At 36.0% G+C, this 21871-nt stretch overlaps 1 protein-coding gene across 1 annotated transcript in view; it reads left to right on the top strand.

Moving 5' to 3' along the window:
* The window catches only part of Abca6 (ATP binding cassette subfamily A member 6), a 64194-nt gene that overhangs the window by 25086 nt on the left and 17237 nt on the right, over positions 1-21871 (top strand). The window contains exons 11-24 of the mRNA XM_059269794.1: positions 635-745; positions 1120-1295; positions 1499-1618; positions 1860-1998; positions 2544-2634; positions 3745-3884; positions 6123-6239; positions 7323-7506; positions 8064-8230; positions 10381-10514; positions 11723-11860; positions 18245-18352; positions 21299-21472; positions 21658-21771. Of these exons, the coding sequence (XP_059125777.1) occupies positions 635-745; positions 1120-1295; positions 1499-1618; positions 1860-1998; positions 2544-2634; positions 3745-3884; positions 6123-6239; positions 7323-7506; positions 8064-8230; positions 10381-10514; positions 11723-11860; positions 18245-18352; positions 21299-21472; positions 21658-21771 (1913 nt within the window). The remainder of the gene's footprint in view (positions 1-634; positions 746-1119; positions 1296-1498; positions 1619-1859; positions 1999-2543; positions 2635-3744; positions 3885-6122; positions 6240-7322; positions 7507-8063; positions 8231-10380; positions 10515-11722; positions 11861-18244; positions 18353-21298; positions 21473-21657; positions 21772-21871) is intronic.

Genomic DNA, 21871 nt, shown 5'->3' with positions numbered 1-21871 from the left:
ATTACTATGTATTTTTTTTAAATTTAAAAACAACAAAAATTCCTGGCTAGCCAAGGCTACACAGCTACATGTTGTCTCAAAATGTATAAATAAAAACAAAACACAAATATAAAAGTTGCTAATGTACATTTTTGTTGTGCAACATCTTGGTTTTTTTTTGTTTTTTGTTTTGTTTTGTTTGAGACAAGGTCTCTCTTTGTACCCTTGAATGTCCTGGAATCTCTATGTAGATCAGTTTGGCCTAAAACTCTTAGAGATCCTTTTGTCTTCTCTGCCTCCTAAATGTCTGGATTAAAGAAATATTCCTTCACATCCAAAGCAACATTTTTTTAAGTTATTCATGTTTTTAAAAGTTATTCATTTGAAAGGTAATTTATTAATCTTTATTTTATAAATATTTTGGTCCCTTCCAGACTTCTGCTAGTCTCTGGATTCTAAACTAATACCAAATTGTTATACGTATTTTACCAAGGTCTGTGTGTCAGTAGCATTGTTTAAGTTACCATAGCTCTTCAAAGTGTTATGTAAAGTTTCGATAAATTTATCATGAAGTTCAGTTGTCCTGTTCTGTGTGCAGGACTAGCCTTGTCTAATACTCCGTTATTGATAATATTAATATCTTATACTAAAACAGGCTTGTTCTTTGATATATATGAAAGTCAAATCACAGCAATTCTGGGCCACAGTGGAGCAGGAAAATCTTCATTACTAAACATCCTCAGTGGATTATATGTTCCAACAGCAGGTAAGCAAAAAGCAATAACTCAAAGACAAGATATTTAATAAGAGAACAGGGGTAGATATATGCCTGTCATTTTAAATTCTGTGGTTTGATGGTTATAATCTTTATTGAAAGTTGCTTCTAGAACTGTATGATTTTGAATATACTTCTCACTTTCCAGATTTCATGGGAATCACTAGTATCTCATTGTGTGTTATCTCAGAGAAAATGTATTGCACAGTGTGAGCATGTACTTAGGCTAAGACTAGTAATTGTTAACAAAGTTGAATTTTATATATTTATGAGCATGTGCCATGATTTTATTGAATGAGATCTCTAAATATAAATGAAATATGTTACCCTGCTAACCTTAAAGTATTTTAACTTCTACTTTTTAGGATTAGTCACAGTCTATAATAAAAATCTCTCTGAAATGCAAGACTTGAAGGAAATCAGAAAGATAACTGGTGTCTGTCCTCAACATAATGTTCAATTTGATGCACTCACTGTGAAGGAAAACCTCACCCTCTTTGCTAAGATAAAAGGGATTCTTCCACAGAATGTACAACAAGAGGTAGACTGTGTGCTTGTATTATCTGAGCTTCCAACCATTCTCTCTGTTCAATCATACCACAGAATTCTTTCAGCCATTTATCTATCTTTGTATGAATGAAATTTAGGCAAAGAAATCCTATAAAATTGCCTTCTTTAATGGCCAGTTAAATTTGTAAAATGTGGATCATTTTGTGTTTTGGGCTTTGTATGTTTCTTGTATAGGTACAACAAATTATATTGGAATTGGACATGCAAAATATTCAGGATAACCTTGCTGAACATTTAAGTGAAGGACAGAAAAGAAAGCTCACCTTTGGGATTGCCATTTTAGGAGATCCTCAAGTAAGTAAAAGTATGCATGGGAAGAAAGGGTATTGTCAGCAAGAGCCTTGCTCTTCTGCTACTAATGGCGGCAGTGGCAGAGCTTTGAAAGTAGTGTATCAGGTGAGAACCTGCTGTGTTTGCTTCTACAAAGACATACTACAGTTACAGTTATTTGTTGTGTTTTACTTATTTTCCATGCTATTATGTGGAAATAGTCAACGTGGAGGAGTCACATTTTTACTATCTTTGTCCTCTGTAGATTTTGCTCTTAGATGAACCAACTGTTGGACTGGATCCCTTTTCGAGGCAGCGCGTGTGGAGTTTCCTGAAGGAACGCAGGGCAAATCGTGTGATCGTCTTCAGCACTCAGTTCATGGATGAGGCAGACATCCTTGCTGGTAACTGATAATTATATTTCGGTGTTGTGATGAAAACTTTGGGAAACTTATATGTCACATTTATTCCTAGGGTAAGAAACTTGTTCTTATTACCTCAACTCCAAAGCAGTTTAGAGGATATCGGAATCCAGTAGTGTCCTGGAGTTCTTTATTGGCTGTACATTTGTTGTTGGATTGTGGCCAGTAGTGAAAACTTGTGGTGACTTTTTCAGATCATGTTTACTTAAACTCCCAAATCTTTAATATATGTTTACTTGAAAAATAACTGCCTGTTCCTTATCATTCAGGTATACTCTTATGTAATCTGAAATGATAACTATTTTCCTGTTTAGGAAGTGCAGGAGGAAGCTTAAAATGCTTATGTTGGGAGCTTTAATTACATCAGTTTTAAGATGTGTTTCAAATTTTCAAATGTCCAGCAGGCATGGTTATTCTCATAGAGCACTTCTCCTTTGAAATTCTGCGCTTTCATTTCTCACCTTTCTTTGCTAGAGAGAAAAGAAATGACTGCTAATATTCCTTCACATTTGCTTCCTTTTACTCAGACAGAAAAGTGATCATGTCCAACGGGAGTCTAAAATGCATGGGTTCTTCTGTGTTTCTGAAGAGAAAATGGGGTCTTGGATATCACTTAAGGTAAAGAATTTTGGAGAAAACACTAAATAGATCTTTTAAAAGGTCTATGTATTTTAGAGTTAACATTAGTACAGATTACTAGAAGCCAAGAAATTAGACTAAACATTTCTCAATTCATTTGTATTTTACTTGTGTCTGTATGCCACATGTGAGAAGGCCAGAGGAAGACATTGGGTTGTCTTGAGCTGGAGTTGTAGGGAGTTGTGAGCCACCAGACTTAGATGCTGGAAATGCAATCTAGTCCTCTGGAAGAGTCTCAAGTTCTGCTAACCACTGAGACGTCTTTCCAGCCCAACGTAACTGTTTTAATAGTGGTATACCAGGGGTGGACATTTCTGAGAGAGAATAGGTCTCAAGTTTTATCTCCGACAAAATGAATTGAGAAATGTTTAGTCTAATTTCTTGGCTTCTAGTAATCTGTACTAATGTTAACTCTAGCAAAATTTCTAGAAGCCAAAGCTGTCTGTTCACTATGGGAATACTTCATTAATTTCCAGTTTGCTGTTCTGTGCAGCCTAAACTTCAACATTTTCATTCTTCATTTTCCTCATTGGGTACACATAATATTGCAGTATTTTCATTCTTTCTTAAGAATCCAAGGCAATACTTTCAGAAACCAGTATTAGCAGGGAGCGAATATGGTTCCAAAGAATTCTGACAACTGTGTCTAAAAAGAAACTGAGTGTAGGCTAAAAGAATTCTAAAAGACAAAAACCTACAGAAAAGTAAAACAGAAATGTCTTGATAATACACTAATTTCTGATAGTTCACTGCCATTTCCCTGTGAAATCTCTAGTATAACAGCATCCTAATTGTCTGCTCGTCTTTATAGTGTGTACATAACATTCACTACAATGAGAATGAATTGGAAGGCAGCTATGCTCACCCCTAAACCACCAACGCTACTCTGAGCATGTGTTTGTGTATTTGTAGTTGTTCAGAGTTTGTACATATTCTGTGTTTAAATGACAAAATTTTCAAGTTGGTGGATTATTGTTATTATTACTCATTTTGCTTATTTCATAAAGCTAAGAAAAGTAATATTGAAAGAATTTTTTGTGTAGTAGCAGTCCAAAAATGTAATTATTTGTCATTTTTCTGAAATATTAGTTTGTTTATGGATGAAACATGTGATTCAGAGCAGATAGCATCCTTCATCAATCTTCACATCCCTGACGCTAAACTAAAAGCAAAAACCAAAGAACAGCTTGTGTACATTTTGCCTTTGGAAAGGACAAGCAAGTTTCCAGGTAACACATATGACTGTGATGGGATAAAATTAGAGAAAAATCTTGAATTTTGTTATAATTTTTGTTATTTAATGGATCTAAATTTTGTCTTAATCTTTATGATTCAACAGAAATTAGAAATGAAGATTTTGGTGCACTGTATTTATTTGGTTATTGATCAGTGGAAGCACCAGAGGGGAGGAAACATGTAAGAGGAAAGAGGAAAAACTAGGAAAACGTACATTATAGAGCAGGTTACTGTGATAGGCAACGGAACTGTAGTACCATTGGAGGAAAATGAGAGTCAATGTCCTCACAGTTACATCATGGGAGGAAATGGAGAGATTGAGCATAGTGTGGTTAGGAATGGGTGGAGTTGCAGGGCAGATAAACAGCTCATGAAATTGAAGAGGCTTTGATTATTTGATTATTCACATATTTAATTCCAAACACATTGAAAAACCACAAAAAAAAACATCAAAGAGGAGGGAGCTAATGTATGACTTGTATTTTCATTCTTGGAATAAACAAGACCACTCCAGATACAGATGAACAAGAACAGACCCTAAGAGACTAGCTATGGAGCTAAGTTAGAGGCCCAGAAGGTCTTGATTTACCACAGTGCTAATAAAGATGGAAGAGAGTAGGTGTCTGTAAAGCAACCTTGATGATGAAGCTGAAAGGTCTGTCTTATGGGATGTATGCAGAGTGTGACCTGTAGATTTTGGCTTTGATGAGTGAGTAGAAGAGAATGGTATTTATTATAAAGTAGTGCATAGACTAGTTAGATCACAGTGAGAAGAAAGTATCAGTGTCCTGTTTTAGAATTCAACCTGGGAACGTGTTTTGATTTATCAAAAGAGACTTACAGTACATACCTATACATAGGACACTGGAAATCAAGGGACAAAGTGAGGCATGAATCTGAGGCACTTCGGTATGGATTAGGAACTGGATTTGTGTGGGGGTGGAGCAAGAAGGTTGTTTAGAACTGAAACTCTGAGAGAAAGCAAAGGAGAAGTCATGAAGGATGTAGGAACTGAAAGTTCTGCATGTAGTTAGGTGGAAATGAGATGCAATTAGTCACCCCCCCTTTTTTTTTCTTTTTTCTGCTGATCTGTAGCCACAGCCCAAGTAAACTGCTTTGTTAAAGACCAAAGGAAAAGAAAAAAAGAAAGATGAAGAAAGGGAGAGGGAGTAACAAGGAAAAAAAGATGAATTTAAGACTAAATTAGAAAGGGGATGTGGTGGGGTGGGGGGGTGAGAGGACCAGGAGAGGTTGGACGGAAGAGTGTGGTTGAGTATGGAATTACATTGCATGCTTATATAATAATTTTCAAAGAATAATTGAAATATTACATTTGAAAATAGTAGAAATAAAGACTTGTTCATCAAAAGTAAAATATGAAAGTCTTGGTGATCTAGAAGAGAGCAGCTTCTGTGGAGGAGAATGACATACAGGGACCTGAACTGTTCGTAAGATGTGACAGATTAAATGTGGACAAATTTTTGGAGCCAAACTTGTATACAGAGAGGGATGGGAGTAAGCTATTGTTTGTCTTTGTTTGGTGGACACCATAGCATTCTGCCTGACCCAGCAGGTATAGAAGAAAATTATGATGGAAAGGAAAGGAGTTCACCTTGAGAGATCCTTGGGGGATAAAATTCAGAGCATAAGTAAAAGGGGTAGCCTTGGAGGGAGCAGTTGCAAGAGTTACACACATACAAAAGGAACCCAGACACGGGCAGACGCTTACCTGGGTTTCTTAACTGGTGGTAAACAAACAAACAAACAAACAAACAAAAGAAACCCACTATAGTCTTTATGACTGCTGATATTTCTCAGAGAAGTTTGTAGGAAAGTAATAATCTAAGAATACAAGATAGCCCGGCGATGGTGGTGCATGCCTTTAATTCCAGCACTTGGGAGGCAGAGCGAGGCGAATCTCTGTGAGTTCAAGGCCAGCCTGGTCTACAGAGTGAGATCCAGGACAGGCACCAATGCTACACAGAGAAACCCTGTCTCAAAACAAAACAAAACAAAACAAAAACAAATACATGATAAAGTGAGACACCTTGAAAATGAAGTTTGGCATAATAATTTCTGAGAGTGTTTTTTTCCTTTAAATTATGATTATATTCCAAAGATATGAAATTTCTGAACATTATTAAATATCATATTTAAGATAAATGTTAATTTATTAGGGTTAGTATATTTATATTGTTCTAAAACTTTATATGTTCCTTCTGTTGACTTAGACTTCTTCAGAGATCTTGATAAATATTCTGGCCAGGGCTTGATGAATTATGAAGTTTCCATGTCAACTCTGAATGAAGTCTTCATGAATCTGGAGGGAGAATCAACTACCAAACAAAGTAAAACTATTTGTATAAGTCACAGAATCAATTAATAAATGGCTATGTGTCAAATTAGCTTTTATGACTTTTTAAGGAGTGTGACCCACTGTAAATTTGACATGGGCCGTTAGGTTTTCTGACATCATCAGTACAGCTAGCCACAGGTCCATTCTTAGGTGTTGATTCTAATTGCAGCAGTTCTGTCTCCTGATATTTACTGTTTCTTGGTCACTTTGAAATTGTGAATGTTTTTGATCAAATGCATGGGGTCTGAGCATCACTTCTTATAAAAATTATTTCTTGCTTGTTAAGAGAAAAAAGCCTAAATAGAGAGAGTTTTTTTTTCTTTCCAACTTCCAGGTAATTTAATGGGATATAATAGCTGTCATTTTGGAGATCTTCCTTTTACAGACAGTTTGATCAATGTGGATAAATATTGGGATATACCCATAGCTCCCTCCTATAATAATTTTTCCAACAATTGTGATTGACACCATTTTACAGATGAGGATTTCTGATTGAAGAACAGTTAGATGATTCTTCCCAAGCCAAGCCATGCTGCTTATAGCTCACAGATCTGGGTAGCATAGATATGTTAAGTATTTTCAGAGCTAATGATCCTTTCCTAACAAGTCCAGATTATTGATGCCTTAGTAGTAAGTGTTTAAGCATTAACAACTGCTGATCCCTGTGGAAAGGATTATCTTGAACTCCTTCAGAATAGTATGACAATTGAATGTTTGCCTTTCAGAATTCTTTTGGCATATATTTGGCAGATATTCTCAGGGAGTATATAGAGTTTTGATATTACTGTATGTTTTTACCATGTTTTGCAATGTAATGCAAAACATTTTTATTAATCTTTAAATTTTCATTGTGTTGGAAATTATAAAATATAACTATAAAGAGAAAACACTGAAGCCAGTGATGATGTATAAGCTTCATGAGAGTGCAAATGTTATTTAAATAATTACTTTGAATAAAAATGTAAAATAAAATCAGACATAAAATTATTTTATTAGATATCAAAATATTTAAAAATAGAAAAGTCTATTACGCCTTAGGATGATATTTGTAATATGTATGTGTGTGTTCATACAGACTTTGGGAAAAGAGAAACAAGAAGAGACTCAGAAAGCTTAAATGAAATGGAGCCAGCTTGTCCTTCTCTTTCTGAAGTACAGAAGACTGTGAGTGTCATGAGCCGCTGGAGAATGCAGGTCTGTGCAATAGCACGGCTTCGCATCCTAAAACTGAAACGAGAGAGAAGAGCATTTTTGACCTTGTGAGTATCAGAGTACCATCAGTTTTTTAAGACAAAAAATTTTAAGGTTTTAAACTATAAGGACATCTAAAAGTAAAGCACAGTACTTAGCATTCCTGTTAGAGAAGAAATTGATACAGTATTGATTTTACTGACTGTGGGATTGCCTGTATATTAATTCTTGATTGGGCTTATGAATACATGCTGTTTAGTTTTTTGGGTGTTTTTTGAGACAGGGTTTCTCTGTGTAGTTCTGGTGCTTGTCCTGGATCTCGCTCTGTAGATCAGGCTGGCCTCAAACTCACAGAGATCCGCCTGCCTCTGCCTCCCAAGTGCTGGGATTAAAGCGTGTGCCACCACTGCCTGGCTTGATGTTTAGTTTTTGTAGTGAGATTAAATAATGTTTATTTAACAATGCCTTTTAGTACTGTGATATGTTGAGATACTACTTTTAGAACATTAACACTTAAAATTATAGTTACTATAAAGTAGAATTAATATCTAACAAATAGTTGTAGACTATATTGCTGAGGACAAATTGCTATAGCATCCTATGGTAACTTTTCTTTATTGTTTAGTCTGTTGATTCTTGGAATTGCACTGTTCCCATTGATTATGGAAAAGATGGCTTATGCTGTGACAGTGCAAAAAAACAACTGGGAATTTAAACCAGAATTGTATTTCCTGTCCCCTGGACAACTCCCTCAGGGTCTGCGAACGAGCCTATTGGTCATCAACAACACAGGTAAATAGAGATCAGCATTTTAATGCAGAAATAAATCTTTAACTGTTAAAGAGTACATGAGGGGGGCAAAAAAATCTTGGCAGAAGAAAAATGTGCATTTATAGAAAATGACTTGTGAGGAGCAGTGCAGTTTCTCTGATTTTGGAGAGGACAAGGATGGTGGTGGGAACAAGGGACAAGGGACTTGTCACTGTCCAGTCTAACCTCCGTCCTTTACACCTGACAGCCATAGCTGCTCTGAAAGAGAGAAATAAGCCTTTATCTTACCTGAAGACTGTCTTTAGATCTCTTTGTTCCCACCTCTTTGTTACTTACCCTGTATCATGTATACAATACATACTGATTGACTTGCAAAGATGACATGTCTCCACTTCATGCTCTTGAATGAAATTCAAGAGTCAGGAATAGTTACTTTGTTATATCAGAGAATGGATAATTGTTGTTTGGTTTGGTTTGGTTTGGTTTGGTTTGGTTTGGTTTGGTTTGGTTTGGTTTGGTTTTTTGAGACAAGGTTTCTCTGTGCAACAGCCCTAGCCATTCTGGAATATGCTTTGTAGACCAAGCTGGCCTTGAACTCACAGAAATTTGTCTGCCTCCCAATTGCTAGCAGTAAAATGTGCACTAGCATGCCTGGTAGTAATTATTTTATAACTGCTTAAGTAACTAGAAAGGAAAGATTTTATGTTCCTTCTGAAGATGTTAAAACATTCACAGTAACCGTCCTTTCTTAAATTTCTTGCTGATTCCCATTTTCACAGGTATTTTTGATTCAAGATTGTAAAGTGTCTTCACTTTTATTCTTCATTCTTTTTCATTTCATGTTTGGGAAGTAAAATTTCCTGTTTCTTTAAAGCTGAAAGTTTTGAATAATATGTTATTTCCTAACATTTAGAATTGTCTTTGCCCGTCAGATTGTTGACCTCTCATAGTTTATTCTCCATTCAACCTGAGGGTAATACACTGTATTCACTCATTCCCGCCCCCCTTGTACTCAGTTGTCAAGTATTTGGGGAATTTGTTCTGTCATATTTCTTCTTCCTCTAAGTTTCATGTGATTGTTAACAATGTTTTCATCTTTTTATACGAGAAAAGATTGACAAACCTTGTTTGGTTTGTATGAATGTGAGCTACCATTATTGTGCCCTATATGGAATGGAGTTGTGATGTGTGACTGCCCCAGGGGACATGGAAACACGGTTTTCTATGTGTGTCCCATCCCATTTTTGAGGAACTTAGATTTGTTTGAAGTTTAATCCTATTTGTCTAATTCTAGAGCTCTATGCAGAAGAAAGGGGCTCTTTTTTTGGTCCATTATGCTTTTCTTGGATTGTTGCTTGGGGTTACTCCAAGTCTTGCCCTGTTGTTTTTCTTAGACATTATCCCTTATATATGAGGAATGTTCCCAGAGACGGCTATAGCAGCTGTCACTGTGTGGAGCATGGACGGCCCTCGACTGCTCCTCTTACTCTAGCTCTACCTGGATAATAACGACCCTGACTGTGGCTCAGAGCATGCTTTGATAACTCAGTTATCCCCTTGAATTTTGATGGTGTAGAAACTGGTTTCCTATTACATCTTTTTCTCCTGTGTTCACCATGCTGTGGGTTTTTCTCAATTTTTATTTCTCTCTCTAGTAGTTTCAACCATTTTCTTCTTTTAGAATACATAAAAATTTTTAATTTGATGGTGGTACTCTTCTAATTTCCCAAGAAAGATACATTATGCAATATATATGCAAATGTGGAAAACATGAATTGTATATATATTTTTATATTTAATTTTTAGTAAGAATAGGGAAAAGATGAAAATGTTATCAAGCTGAATAATCTGTAGTATTTCTCATATTAATTTTCCAGAAATTTTAAATTTATACACATATTAAAGGAAAAAATTATAAAAATAGAATTATTTTGTTTTACATATCACATATTAACTTACATTAAGAGAAATGATGATATTAATTCATCATAATGTAAGATTTACTAAATAGAAGATGGATGAGTGAGTGATTTATCTTTCTAGGCCAATATTATTATTATGTTATACATAAAGTACACCTCTTATGGTATACTAGGAATGTTAACTTTGTAGGGCTCATAAACAATTTTGACTTGCTTTCATATTGCCTTGTGTTATTGCAATCATACTAGAATCAAATATTGAGGATTTCATACAGTCACTGAAGCATCAAAACATAGTTTTGGAAGTAGATGACTTTGAAAACAGAAATGGTACTGAAAGCCTCTCATACAACGGAGCTATTATAGTTTCTGGGAGACAAAAGGTATGTTTTCCACACATACTGAAACACAATATCAAAAGGCTACATTTTATTTTTTTTTAAGACTTTGGAAAACTAGTGTATAGTAACTCCACTCAGCAAAATATATGAGTACATATTGAATAAACTATGATATTTTGGTGAAACAATGTTTTAAATTAAGTAATTTTGCATTAAAAGGGAATGAGTGTGTTGCTTAAACTAAATGAGGTATTATACAACAGAATCATTAATGTAATTATGAATTTAATCTTATTCAACAGTCAAGTGAATGATATTTTATATATTGAAAAAAACACATTAAATTCTGTAATGTCCTCATGAAATCTAAAATAGGAAAGTATTTTCCATGTGCTATCTTCATATATTTCAAGTTGAGTGAAAGCCATCGGGGAGTCTATCAAGGAGCACATCTGTTGCAAATACATCCTAATTATAAGAAGAACTTGAGTCTCATTTGCATTTCATTAAAGTTAAGAGACAAAACTAATCAGAAGTATGCCTTTCTGTCCTGCTACAAGTAATATGAGACTAAACTAGAAGCCTTAAAAGATTTCTCATTGAGCTCAGTTTTAATACATTGTGAAAAATGTTATCATTTTATGTCAACTTTGGGAAACTACTTGCTTGTCAGATGCTTGGTGTATCTTGTAGATTTACTACACAAACTATTGATAGTATTAACATTAAAACAATACTGATCTTATATGATGATTGTACAGATGTTTTCATAAACACTAAGAATTGATTTTTTTTTTTTAGAAATTGTAAAAGTGCTATGGCACTGTAACCATGAAAATCTCTTTTATTCCATATTTACTTCCTATCTGCTCCCTCATCAGAAACTTACAATACTTCCATGTTAGGGCAGATTTTAACCCTACTTACTGAAGTTTCCTCATCAGCAAAACAGGGATGAAGTGATACAAAATTAGTTACATTAGTAAAATTTAGTATTACGTGAATTGTTTCTGTCCTACCCACTGTGTAAGGATCTAATACATATAGTCTCACTCAAACCATGTATGAATCCATTTAGACTCCTCTTTCATGGATGAGAAATGAAGGCTTAAAAAAGCTAGTTAACTTGAAGATCAACAAATAGCTAAAATGTGACTGTTAGAACTGTGTGTGTGCACACACACATGTGCGTGCAATAACTTTATTTTTCAAGGATTTTATCTTACCTGTTTGTTTTGGTTTGTTTCAAGGATTACAGGTTTTCAGTTGTGTGTAATACCAAGAGGCTACACTGCTTTCCTATCCTAATGAATATCATCAGCAATGGGCTCCTTCATATGTTCAACCATTCACAGTATATTAGAATTGAGGAAGCTATTTTTACATCAGTAAGTATTACATTCATTTATCCCAAACAATTAAGAAATTGACAGTGAGCCTACATTGCTCATATTTAATTGTTGATCCTAAGGATGGTTATTGTGTTCTCATAGTTTGTATGCTGCCTAGCTCATGCCTTCAACTTGTCAGTTTGTTTGCATTGCAAGAATGACATGTACGGACTGCATTTTTACAACCCTGGCTTTAGAAAGTTTATTGAAGGGAAGCATTGGTGAGAAATAGAAGAACAGAGAAAATGCCATCATGCTTTCCAGTCACACTACTTCCTTTCTTTGTGGTTCCATCCCAGAAGTGACAGTGCCTTCCCATTTCTTTGAGAAAATTCAGTTTATTTTTGACAATTTCATTTATGTATAGAATGCATTGTGATAATGTTCACTTTAATTATTCCCTGTTACTCCTTTCCTATCTCTGTTGACTCCCTTCTTTCCTAGTAGTCTTAACACTTCACCTCACCCTCACGTGTAGATGCTTTGCAGGAAGCTACAGTTACTTTATGTTTGTGGTTGCAGTGGCCTTAAGATTAGCTTGGAGACAGAATTTCATAGCACTTCCCTCCCTCCTGATAGCTAGTCTTTCTACCCCCTCTTCTATGATTGTCCCCTTGGTCTGGGATGGAATGATATTGATGTGTTCTTTAGGGCTGAGTATTCAAAGGTCAGCACTTATTCTCAGTCAGCATTTTGACCAGTTCTCTGCAGCAGCTGTCACCTCCTGCAGTAAGAAACTTCTTTGACCCTAGCTGAGAGCAGCACGAGTCTATGGGTATAAACATAATATTTAGGAGGCATTATGGCTACCTGTCTGTTCATTAAAACGTCAGTAGTACATTCATTCTCCCATAGGTACTGTGACCTCCCAAGTTATAGGTGTTTGACCAGATTTACAGTAACAGTCACTTAATTCCCTTCCATGGAGAAGATCTCAAATCTAGTTGCAAAACCATTAGTTACTCCCTTAATGGTCTTGCTACTATTGCACTAGTGGTTCTATCTTGCCTGGCACGTAAGTATTGTAGCAAGCAGGGTCCATTGATGACTTTTCTTCCCTAGCAGCTTTTTCTGCTTTTAGGTCTAGAGTCTTTTGGATAATTCTACAGGATTGGTATACCTGTGTCATATGGTAGCTTTATTTTTAGCTTTTTGAGAAACCTCCACATTGATGTCTCCAGTAGCCTCACCAGTTTATACTCCCACCAACAGTGAATAAAGCTCCCCTTCCTCTCCACCACTTGTTCTTTGTTTTCTTCAAAGTAACTATTCTAAGTGTGGTGAGATCCAGTCTCAAAGTAGTTTTAATTTGCATTCTTTGCCAAGGATGGATGAATTTATAGATGCATATGTCATACCAAAATGAGATAAATAATTTAAACATACCTATAACAAACAATAAAACTGAAGGAGTAATAAAAACCTTATGACTAAAAAAAGTTCAGGTCTTGATGAAGAATTCTACCAGATTCTTAAAGAAGAGTTAAAACCAACGCTTAGCAGATTATCCAAAAATAGAAGAGATGAGAATGCTTTGAGTCTCTTTTTATGAAGGCACCATTATTCCAGTACCAAATCCACATAGAGACAGAGACAACAAAATGAGAAAACTACAGACTAATCTCTTTGATGAGCATAAATGTAGAAATTCTCAACAAATTATTCATAAAGAAAATTCAGGAGCAAATTAAAAGGATTATGATCAATCTGACTTCATTTCAGAGATGCAGAGATGGTTGAAGATATGTACATAAGTAAAATTAAGTAATCATATAATTGGCTTTAAGAACAGATGTTACACAATCATCTTAATAATTGTAGAAAATGAAATGCCTTTGACAACTCCAACATCTTCCATTATGAGCTGAACAAAGACAATACCAGTAGTCATGCTAACATGGATGAGGTTAGTGGGGGAGCTCATGAGGCCTCAGCCCTACACAAAGAAATGCAAACAACTAAGGAGTGCTGAGAGCAGGAGAATCAGTCTTCCCCAGGGAAGAGCACGCCAGTTGATCATCCAACACCAAATGGCCAACCCTGAAAACCTATATATACAAGTAATAGTATATAAACTGAGCAGGTTTTATTTTTGTATGTAGGAATACATATGTGCATACCCACATGTACATAACACCAATTATGAAAAAGAGAGCAAAGAGGGATACTATAAGGTTTTGGAGGGAGGAAAGGGAAGGGGTAAATAACATAATTACGTTATAATCTCAAAAAATAAAAGAAATAATTAGAAAAATGCTAGAGAGAATAGGAATATAGGCAACATATCTCTATACAATAAAGGCCATTTATGACAAACCCAAAGCCAACATCATGCTAAAAGGAGAAGAATTAAAAGTTTTTCCATTAAAATCAGGAACAAGACAAGGGTGTGCCCACTTTCTCCACTCTTACTCAATGTTATGCTTCATGTTGTAGTTAGAGCACTAAAGCAGTCAGAACAAATGATGCAAATAGGGAAAGAAGAAGTCAGTTTTCTTATTTCAAGATGATTTGATTTTGTATATAAGAGACCCTAAAGACTGCAACACCTTGCCAGTGACATGGCTTACCGGGAAGGCAAAAGCTTTTACAATGAAAACCGGATGACATGAGTTTAATCCCTAGAATTTACATAAAAAAGAAGGAGAGAACTGACTCCAGGAAGTTGTCCTCTGCTGATGTGGCTTACACTCACTCATGCAGACACATTACACAAAATAATAATAATAATAATAATAATAATAATAATAATAATAATAATAGTAGTAGTAGTAATGATTAAACATTTAAGGAAGACTATGCTATGAACTCCTAAAACCAATAAGTACTGCATCATCAGTAGTCTACCTAAATACCAATGAAATACTGAAAAGGAATGCAGGAAAATAATCCCACTCACAATAGCCTCAAAAGCATGAAATGAGGGCTGGAGAGATTGCTCAGTGGTTAAGGGCACTGGCCGCTCTTGCAAAGGTCTTGAGTTCAATTCCAGCACTTACATGGTATCTTACAACTTCCTATAATGGGATCAGATGTTCTTGTCTGTTGTGTAAATTCACATACAGAAAAAGACCCATATACATAAAATACATAAATGAATAATGCTTTTTAGAATATTTTTTAAGACAGGTTTTCTCTATGTAGCCCTGGCTGTCCTGGAACTCACTCTATAGACCAGGCTGGCCTCAAACTCATAGATATCTGCCTGCCTCTGCCTCCCAATTGCTGGGATTAAAGGCATGTGCCAACAGTGCCCAGCTAATAATTCTTAAAATACATAAAATGGAATAAACTTAATCAAGAAAGTGAAAGACCTCTATAATAAAAATTTTATACATTGAAGTAACTATGTTTTATTCAGTGGCAAACTCCCTGATTAATCAGCCCTAGACACATAGCATCACTAAGTGCTTAATGTACTTAGTAGGTTATATATAAGTATAGTGTGGTGTGTGTGTGTGTGTGTGTGTGTGTGTGTGTGTGTGTGTGTGTGTAACCATAATAATTAGAGGAGGTAATGGATTTGAGATGGAATCAGAGGGACATAGGAGGGGTTGGAGATGTAGAGGAAGGAGTGGAAATGAGGAAAAAGCAGTACTTATGCATGAAATTCTCTACCCCCCCAATTTCATTTAAAATTACGTAAGGAAGACACTAGAAAATGGGAAGATATTTCCTGCACATGGGCGTACTTGAAGAATTAGTATTATGAGTATGGCCATCCTACTAAAAGTAATCTTGAGATTCAACACAATCTCTTGTAAATTCCAGTGCCCCTCTTAACAAAAACAGTAAAATAATCTTAAAATTCATATAGAAACACAAAAGACCCCATGTAGTCAAAACCATTATGAGTAAAATTAATATTACCAGGTATTCCACTATACGTGATTTCAAGTTATGCTACAGAGCCATAGCAATAAAAACAGCATGGTATTAGCACAATAACAACATTTAGATCAGTGGATAGAAGACCTAGATATAAATTGCTACAACTTCAGCCATCTGATTTTGACAAATATACCAAGAATTCACACTGCAGAAAAGATAGCATTTTCAACAAATGTTGTTGAAAAACCAGCATATCTGCACATAGAAGAATGAAACTAATTGCTTACTCTGCACTAAAATCAATGCCAAACAAATGAATGATCTCAATGTAAGACCCAAACCCTGAAACTTGTAGAGGAAAAGGTAGGGAGTGCACTACAAGATACAAACCTAGGCAGGGACTTTCTATGTTGGACTTGGTTGTACTGGACATAAGGCTAACAAATGACAAATGGCACCCCATAAAATGTAAAAGCATCTGTTCCCAGTGTTTTCCATTTCATCATTTTTGTTGGACAGTCATCGTCTATGTAGCCACTTAATGACAGCTTCCTTCCTATTTTAAGTATTTATGGTGATTATCATTTTCTGTTTGACAACAAGAGACATATTTAAAACTGGCTCTAGATGTTTCATATCAGAAGCAAGATTAGAAATGGACCAGCCAAGCTAGGCAGTGTTGGCACAAAGCTGGGCAATGTTGGCGTATGCCTTTAATCCCAGCACTTGGGAGACAGAGGCAGGTGGATCTCAGTGAGTTCAAGGCCAGCCTGATCTACAAAGTGAGTTCCAGGACAGCCAGGACTGTTACACAGAGAAACCCTGTCTCAAAACAACAACAACAACAACAGAAACCAAAACCAAACAAACAAACAAAACTACCAGAAGTGGACCGGCCACGGGTAATCTTGCTTTGAAAAATGTGTCAAATTGGCTTCCACTGAATCAGCAGTGCTGGGAGTCCATGCCAGTGTGGATTTTCTGCTGATAATGGGAAAAGTAAGGCAGAATATACTTGATGGATCAATATATGTATGTGTCCATACCTGTGAACTAAGGTCTTATATTCCTGGCCTTGTGATCAGGGAGGACATGGAATGACTCAGGAAGTAGCTTGGAGTTATATTTAGCATGTTTAAGACCCTGCTGGGGTTGATCACCAGGATCCCAAAGAGAAAAAGAAAACATGGACAGAAGAAATAGTTCTTAACACCTTCTTCATTTTCTTTTTCATTAAAAAAAAGATTTATTTATTTTTATTTTACGTGTGTGGTTATTTTGCCTACACGTACGTTTGTGTACTATGTGCATGCAGTGCCCAAAGAGGCCAGAAGAGGGCATCAGATCCCATGACTGTAGTTACAGACAGTTATAAGGCCCATGTGGGTGCTGGGAACTGAACATGGGTACTCTGCAAGAGCAACATGCACTCTTTAACTATTGAGCCATCTCTCTGGTCACCCCCACCCTTTGTTTTTTTCCATTTTATTTCAAGTTTTCTCAGAATCCAAATGGACAGGTGCACTTTGTGCCATCTCCAATGGCACTCATCTTCACTCCTATAATGACACTGGGAAACACACTTCCTTACCTAGAGAAACCCTATTTGTACACATAGACTCCGAAACCATAAAATTTGAGAACTGTAGAACTCTTGAAAGACAGGCCTGTGTTGTTTTCTGCCATTATTTCCATGGGATAGTTCTATATTCTGCTTGGGCATATTTAGGAGTAGTGGTTTATATTTTAACTCTAAGGTAGGTTCAGTAACATCCAGTTTCCTTTACAGTTCTGAGTTACAGAACATGTCCACCCAGTTGCTGAGGTCTCTCTTCCTGTCAACCTCTAGTTTGCTGAAAAAGACAGACCTAACATATCTGTTAACCACAGGTCACAATTCCTGAGTTGTTATTGCTGTGTTTGCATCATTTGAAACACATAACATAAAACTGAGCATCTTAAATTCATTAGTTTTAAGTATGTCCATACTATTGGGAACTTAACATCCAGATTTTCTTCATCCAAGAGATGCTCTGTATCTAAATAGCAATTTCATTCTATAATCTCTTAATTCTTCTCTGCTCCTTCCACCATCTTGCTTTCTGTTTCTAGGAATGTGACTATTTTAAGTACATCATGTAATAGAAATACACAATATTTGAACTTTTTTGCTTGTTTATTTCACTTAGTATTATATATTCCAAGTGGATCTATCTTGAAACATTTGACAAAATTTTCTTCCTTTTAAAGTTGAACAATATTCATTATACATCTATGTGCTTATTTAGTTTTGTTTCTTCATGCATCTACTAATAGCATTTGAGTTATTTCCACATCTTGGTTATTTTAATGGTGTTTTTAACATGAGTATGCAGGTATCTCTTCAAAACCTCTCTGCTTTTTTTTGATATATATTCCCAAGTAGGTCCTGAAATATTTCTAGCTTCTTTTGTTTTTTTGAGTTGAGGTCTCATGATAAATGATGAGTATAGTTTTCACTTCAATAGATGCTACTTTGATTTTCCACTAAAGTTCTGTTTGTATTTGCAGGGCCTGGTGATATTCAGGTTTGGGATAATGGATGGTTCCCTGTTCTTGCTGTTTGTTGCATGCAGCATTTCGCCACATATTGCCATGAGTAGTGCCAGTGATTACAAAGTAAGGAAGTGCGGGGAGGGGATTTTAAGAATTCCAGTAATTGTATTTTTAATGCTGTGAGTGCAAAGTGTTTTTCCTCTGGGGTATGGAGAAGCACTGAAACATACCATTACACTACACAGTGTAGTTTAGAATTATTTCCAGCAACTCAAAAAGCCTATTTTTAAAATGCAAAATGCTTTTACTTCAAAGTTACGTGGAAAGGACAATGATTTTCAGAGTGTCACATTAAGTCTCCAAATTAGAACAACATTATATATCTTTTGGATGAATTATTTCCTAGCTGCAAGAAAATAATGTCATAATGTCATAATCGCCCCTTTTCAGACATAGAGGCATATATATGAATGCATGTATCTATAGATACAACCTGCTGAGTCCACTTAGTCCTGCCCATATGAGTATGTGTTTAGGGCTGACCACTTGGGACTGGAGAGCCTAGTGAGGGCTAATCCCTGGTGAAGATTGATTCTCCCTCTCTCAGTAACCTAGCTCTTATCTAAGCGTGCAGCCTTGTGAGATTTCCCCCATTCTGTTGATGTGTTAACTCATACTGCCATTGTTCAGGTCTTGGTTAAGCAGCTATCCTTTTCATGAGTGCAGCTTTCCTGTCAGATCTAGAAGGCACAGTCTTGCATCAGACTTCTTTGGTCCTCTGATTAAAAATCCTTCAATGGACTTCTAGCCATTCTTTTAGACCCACTATTTGCCTCTCTACAGCATACTTTCTGTCTTGGTTTCTTTTTACAATTTTATTTTTTTTACAACAATTAAAAATGTAGATTAAATCTAAAGATCCAAAATGTAGAATCTAAAATTTTCAAAAGCTGACACAATACCATTATTGGAAAATCCCATACCTGACTTCCTGTAATGAGAACTAGAAAGTATTTAGACTTCTTTTAATTATTCATGGGTTAAAGTGGTATTGCTCATCAATGTACCAAATAAATCACCATTAGGGAACTAGATCTGTAGGTTTAATGTTCTTAAACACTTTGTGTATAGTTATTTTCAATAATACAGTAATACTAATTTACCTTAAAAATCCTTGCATTTTCACCCAACTCCACACATGTACATATATGCAATACATAAGCCAGTCAACATTAGTAATACATTTTTTAAGATGAGCAAATAAAGTAAATATATATACCAATGAAGGTATATATTTACTTTATGGTAAGATCTTGCTTCATAGTAAGATTCACTGGCCCAACACTTGGTGCACATGAAGAAGTCAGTCATTTCTCCTTGTATTGAATTTAGATTGAACGTTGATACCATATTTTATGTCCTATGTATCAAAGAGTAGATTAACATTTTATGGGCTTTGCATACATGGACTATCCTCACTTTCTGTTTCACAATAGCAAGTGCTTGAGGAAATAATCAAATATCTCATAAAAACATTCTGGATCAGGAATTTGGGGGAGGATTTGGTTCAGTGCTAACAAACACACAGTAATGATTCCAACAAGGGAGAGGTCTGTTCCTAAAGCAAGAATGCAGGTGCATGTGGACCAGATGTATCAAACTAGCACTGTGAAATAGCTTGCTCTCTAAAGGACTAGGAACATAGGACTGGCAGGAAAACAGTTATTCTAGAACCATCTATGCCCCTTCCTTAGATGATCAGACTTAAAATAATAATCTCCAAAGAATTAAACTTTCCCCAGAAACCTCATGTTGTGAAATGAGAAAGTCTAAAGCTTGATGCCATACAGAAAAGGATCTTGTCCCCCAGCAGAGATTTCACACAGTTCTTACAACTTTGCCAGACTACCTTGCAGGAGAGATGGAGCTGAGATAGTTATGGGTCAATAATGGCCCACACCTTGACCACGCCTGCTTAGTTATGCATACCACTTGCCCTCTATGGAAACCTAAGCCTCATGTCAGTTTCCCTGACTAACCCCTCTTACCTGTTTCCTGTCTTCCCAAGTGTGACTGCATTGAACATGCACTCTTCTCTGCTTTTCAGTATTCTTTGTCTCTCTGATTGGCACATTGGGGTGGGTGGCCAGCCCTAGTTTATTGGGGCTGCCAGAGACCAGCCTCTGACCCTAAAATGTCCAGTAACAATAACTCTGACATTTCTGAAGATGAACCTTCACCTCATTGTGTAAGATGACAGAATTCCAACAATCACACCACAGTTTGACAGCACACTGAAGAAAGAACAAAGATAAAAAGGCATGGGAAACTTGTTGGTTATTGTCTAAGATAATTAACTGGAAGAACTGTTTAAGTCCCATTAGCTCTCAGAATGGGAGTGAGTAGTTTCTTAAAAAGAATTTGGGGATATCATCTTACCTTAAAGATAGCAAATAGATACTAGAGACACATGTCTAGTATATAGATATTTGACACAACATGGAATTTGATTTGATTTTCCAAGATTCAAAATTCAGTACTTCCTAAGAGAAAGCTTAGGAGTGGAGCTAACAATAAAACCAATCTCACAGGCATGATATGAGTACTAAATTATATAATATACATAAAAATGTAAAGCGTAACTGTCCAAGTAGGAATGAAGTTTGAAAAAACCCAGTTCTCTGAAGGTTATCATCTGCTCTGTCAAATTAGATCATGAGAATGCTGTTGGCATATTCTTCACAGAACTAGAAAAGCAATTCTAAAGTCCATATAGAAGCAAAAGACTCTTGAGTAGCCAAAGCAACCCTCAGCAGAGAGAACCATGCCAGAGGAGCTGGCTGCAACCAAGCTTGTGTGGAGCCCTGGGTTTTATCCCCATCACTGATAAACCAGGCAGAGTGGCACATGCCTGTAATCCTAGCACTTTGGGAGATGGAAACAAGCAGGTCAGAATTCAAGGTCATCCTTAATGCATAGTGCCAAGCTAGCCTTGACTGCATAAAAGCCTAAAAAACAAACCTCTTGTATTTTAACGGAACTCATGTACCTCCTGTGTTTTCTCATCAGAGGAAAGCCGATTCTCAGCTTTGGATTTCTGGCCTCTACCCTTCTGCCTACTGGTGTGGGCAGGCAGTGGTGGATGTTAACATCTTCGGCGTAATTCTTCTCTCAGTCTACTTCACATTATACATGATATATATGATGCACATTTACTTGACAAGTGAAGTTGTGCTATGTATAGTAAGTAATAAGACATTGACCAAATTCTATACAGTAATTAAAAATATCAAGTAGCGTTAGTTATTTAAATATTTGATAAACCTAACTGCATGCATGTTACCAGTTAAAATATTTTTAAATGTATGTAATTTCAATTTTTCCTCAGATGTTTCATTTTTAATGGATATTACCTGTGTTATCTTCAGGGTGTTCTTTCATTCGGTTGTGCTGCTTCTCTTGTCTTCTTGACACATGTGATATCATTTGTTTTTGGCAAAAGGAGAAAAAACAGTGGCCTCTGGTCAGTTGGCTTCTTTGTTGTAAGTATGACCAGTATCAAATACATTCACTTTTTGTCTTGAGCAGCGTTAAACTTAAAAATGTATATTAAATTTAAAGATTCAAATCCTGTGCCCAAAA

This window comes from Peromyscus eremicus, chromosome 8a, assembly GCF_949786415.1.
Source record: "Peromyscus eremicus chromosome 8a, PerEre_H2_v1, whole genome shotgun sequence".
NCBI classification, from domain to species: domain Eukaryota; kingdom Metazoa; phylum Chordata; class Mammalia; order Rodentia; family Cricetidae; genus Peromyscus; species Peromyscus eremicus.
The sequence above is the reverse complement of the archived record's forward strand: the minus strand, read 5'-3'. Positions and strand labels throughout refer to the sequence as shown.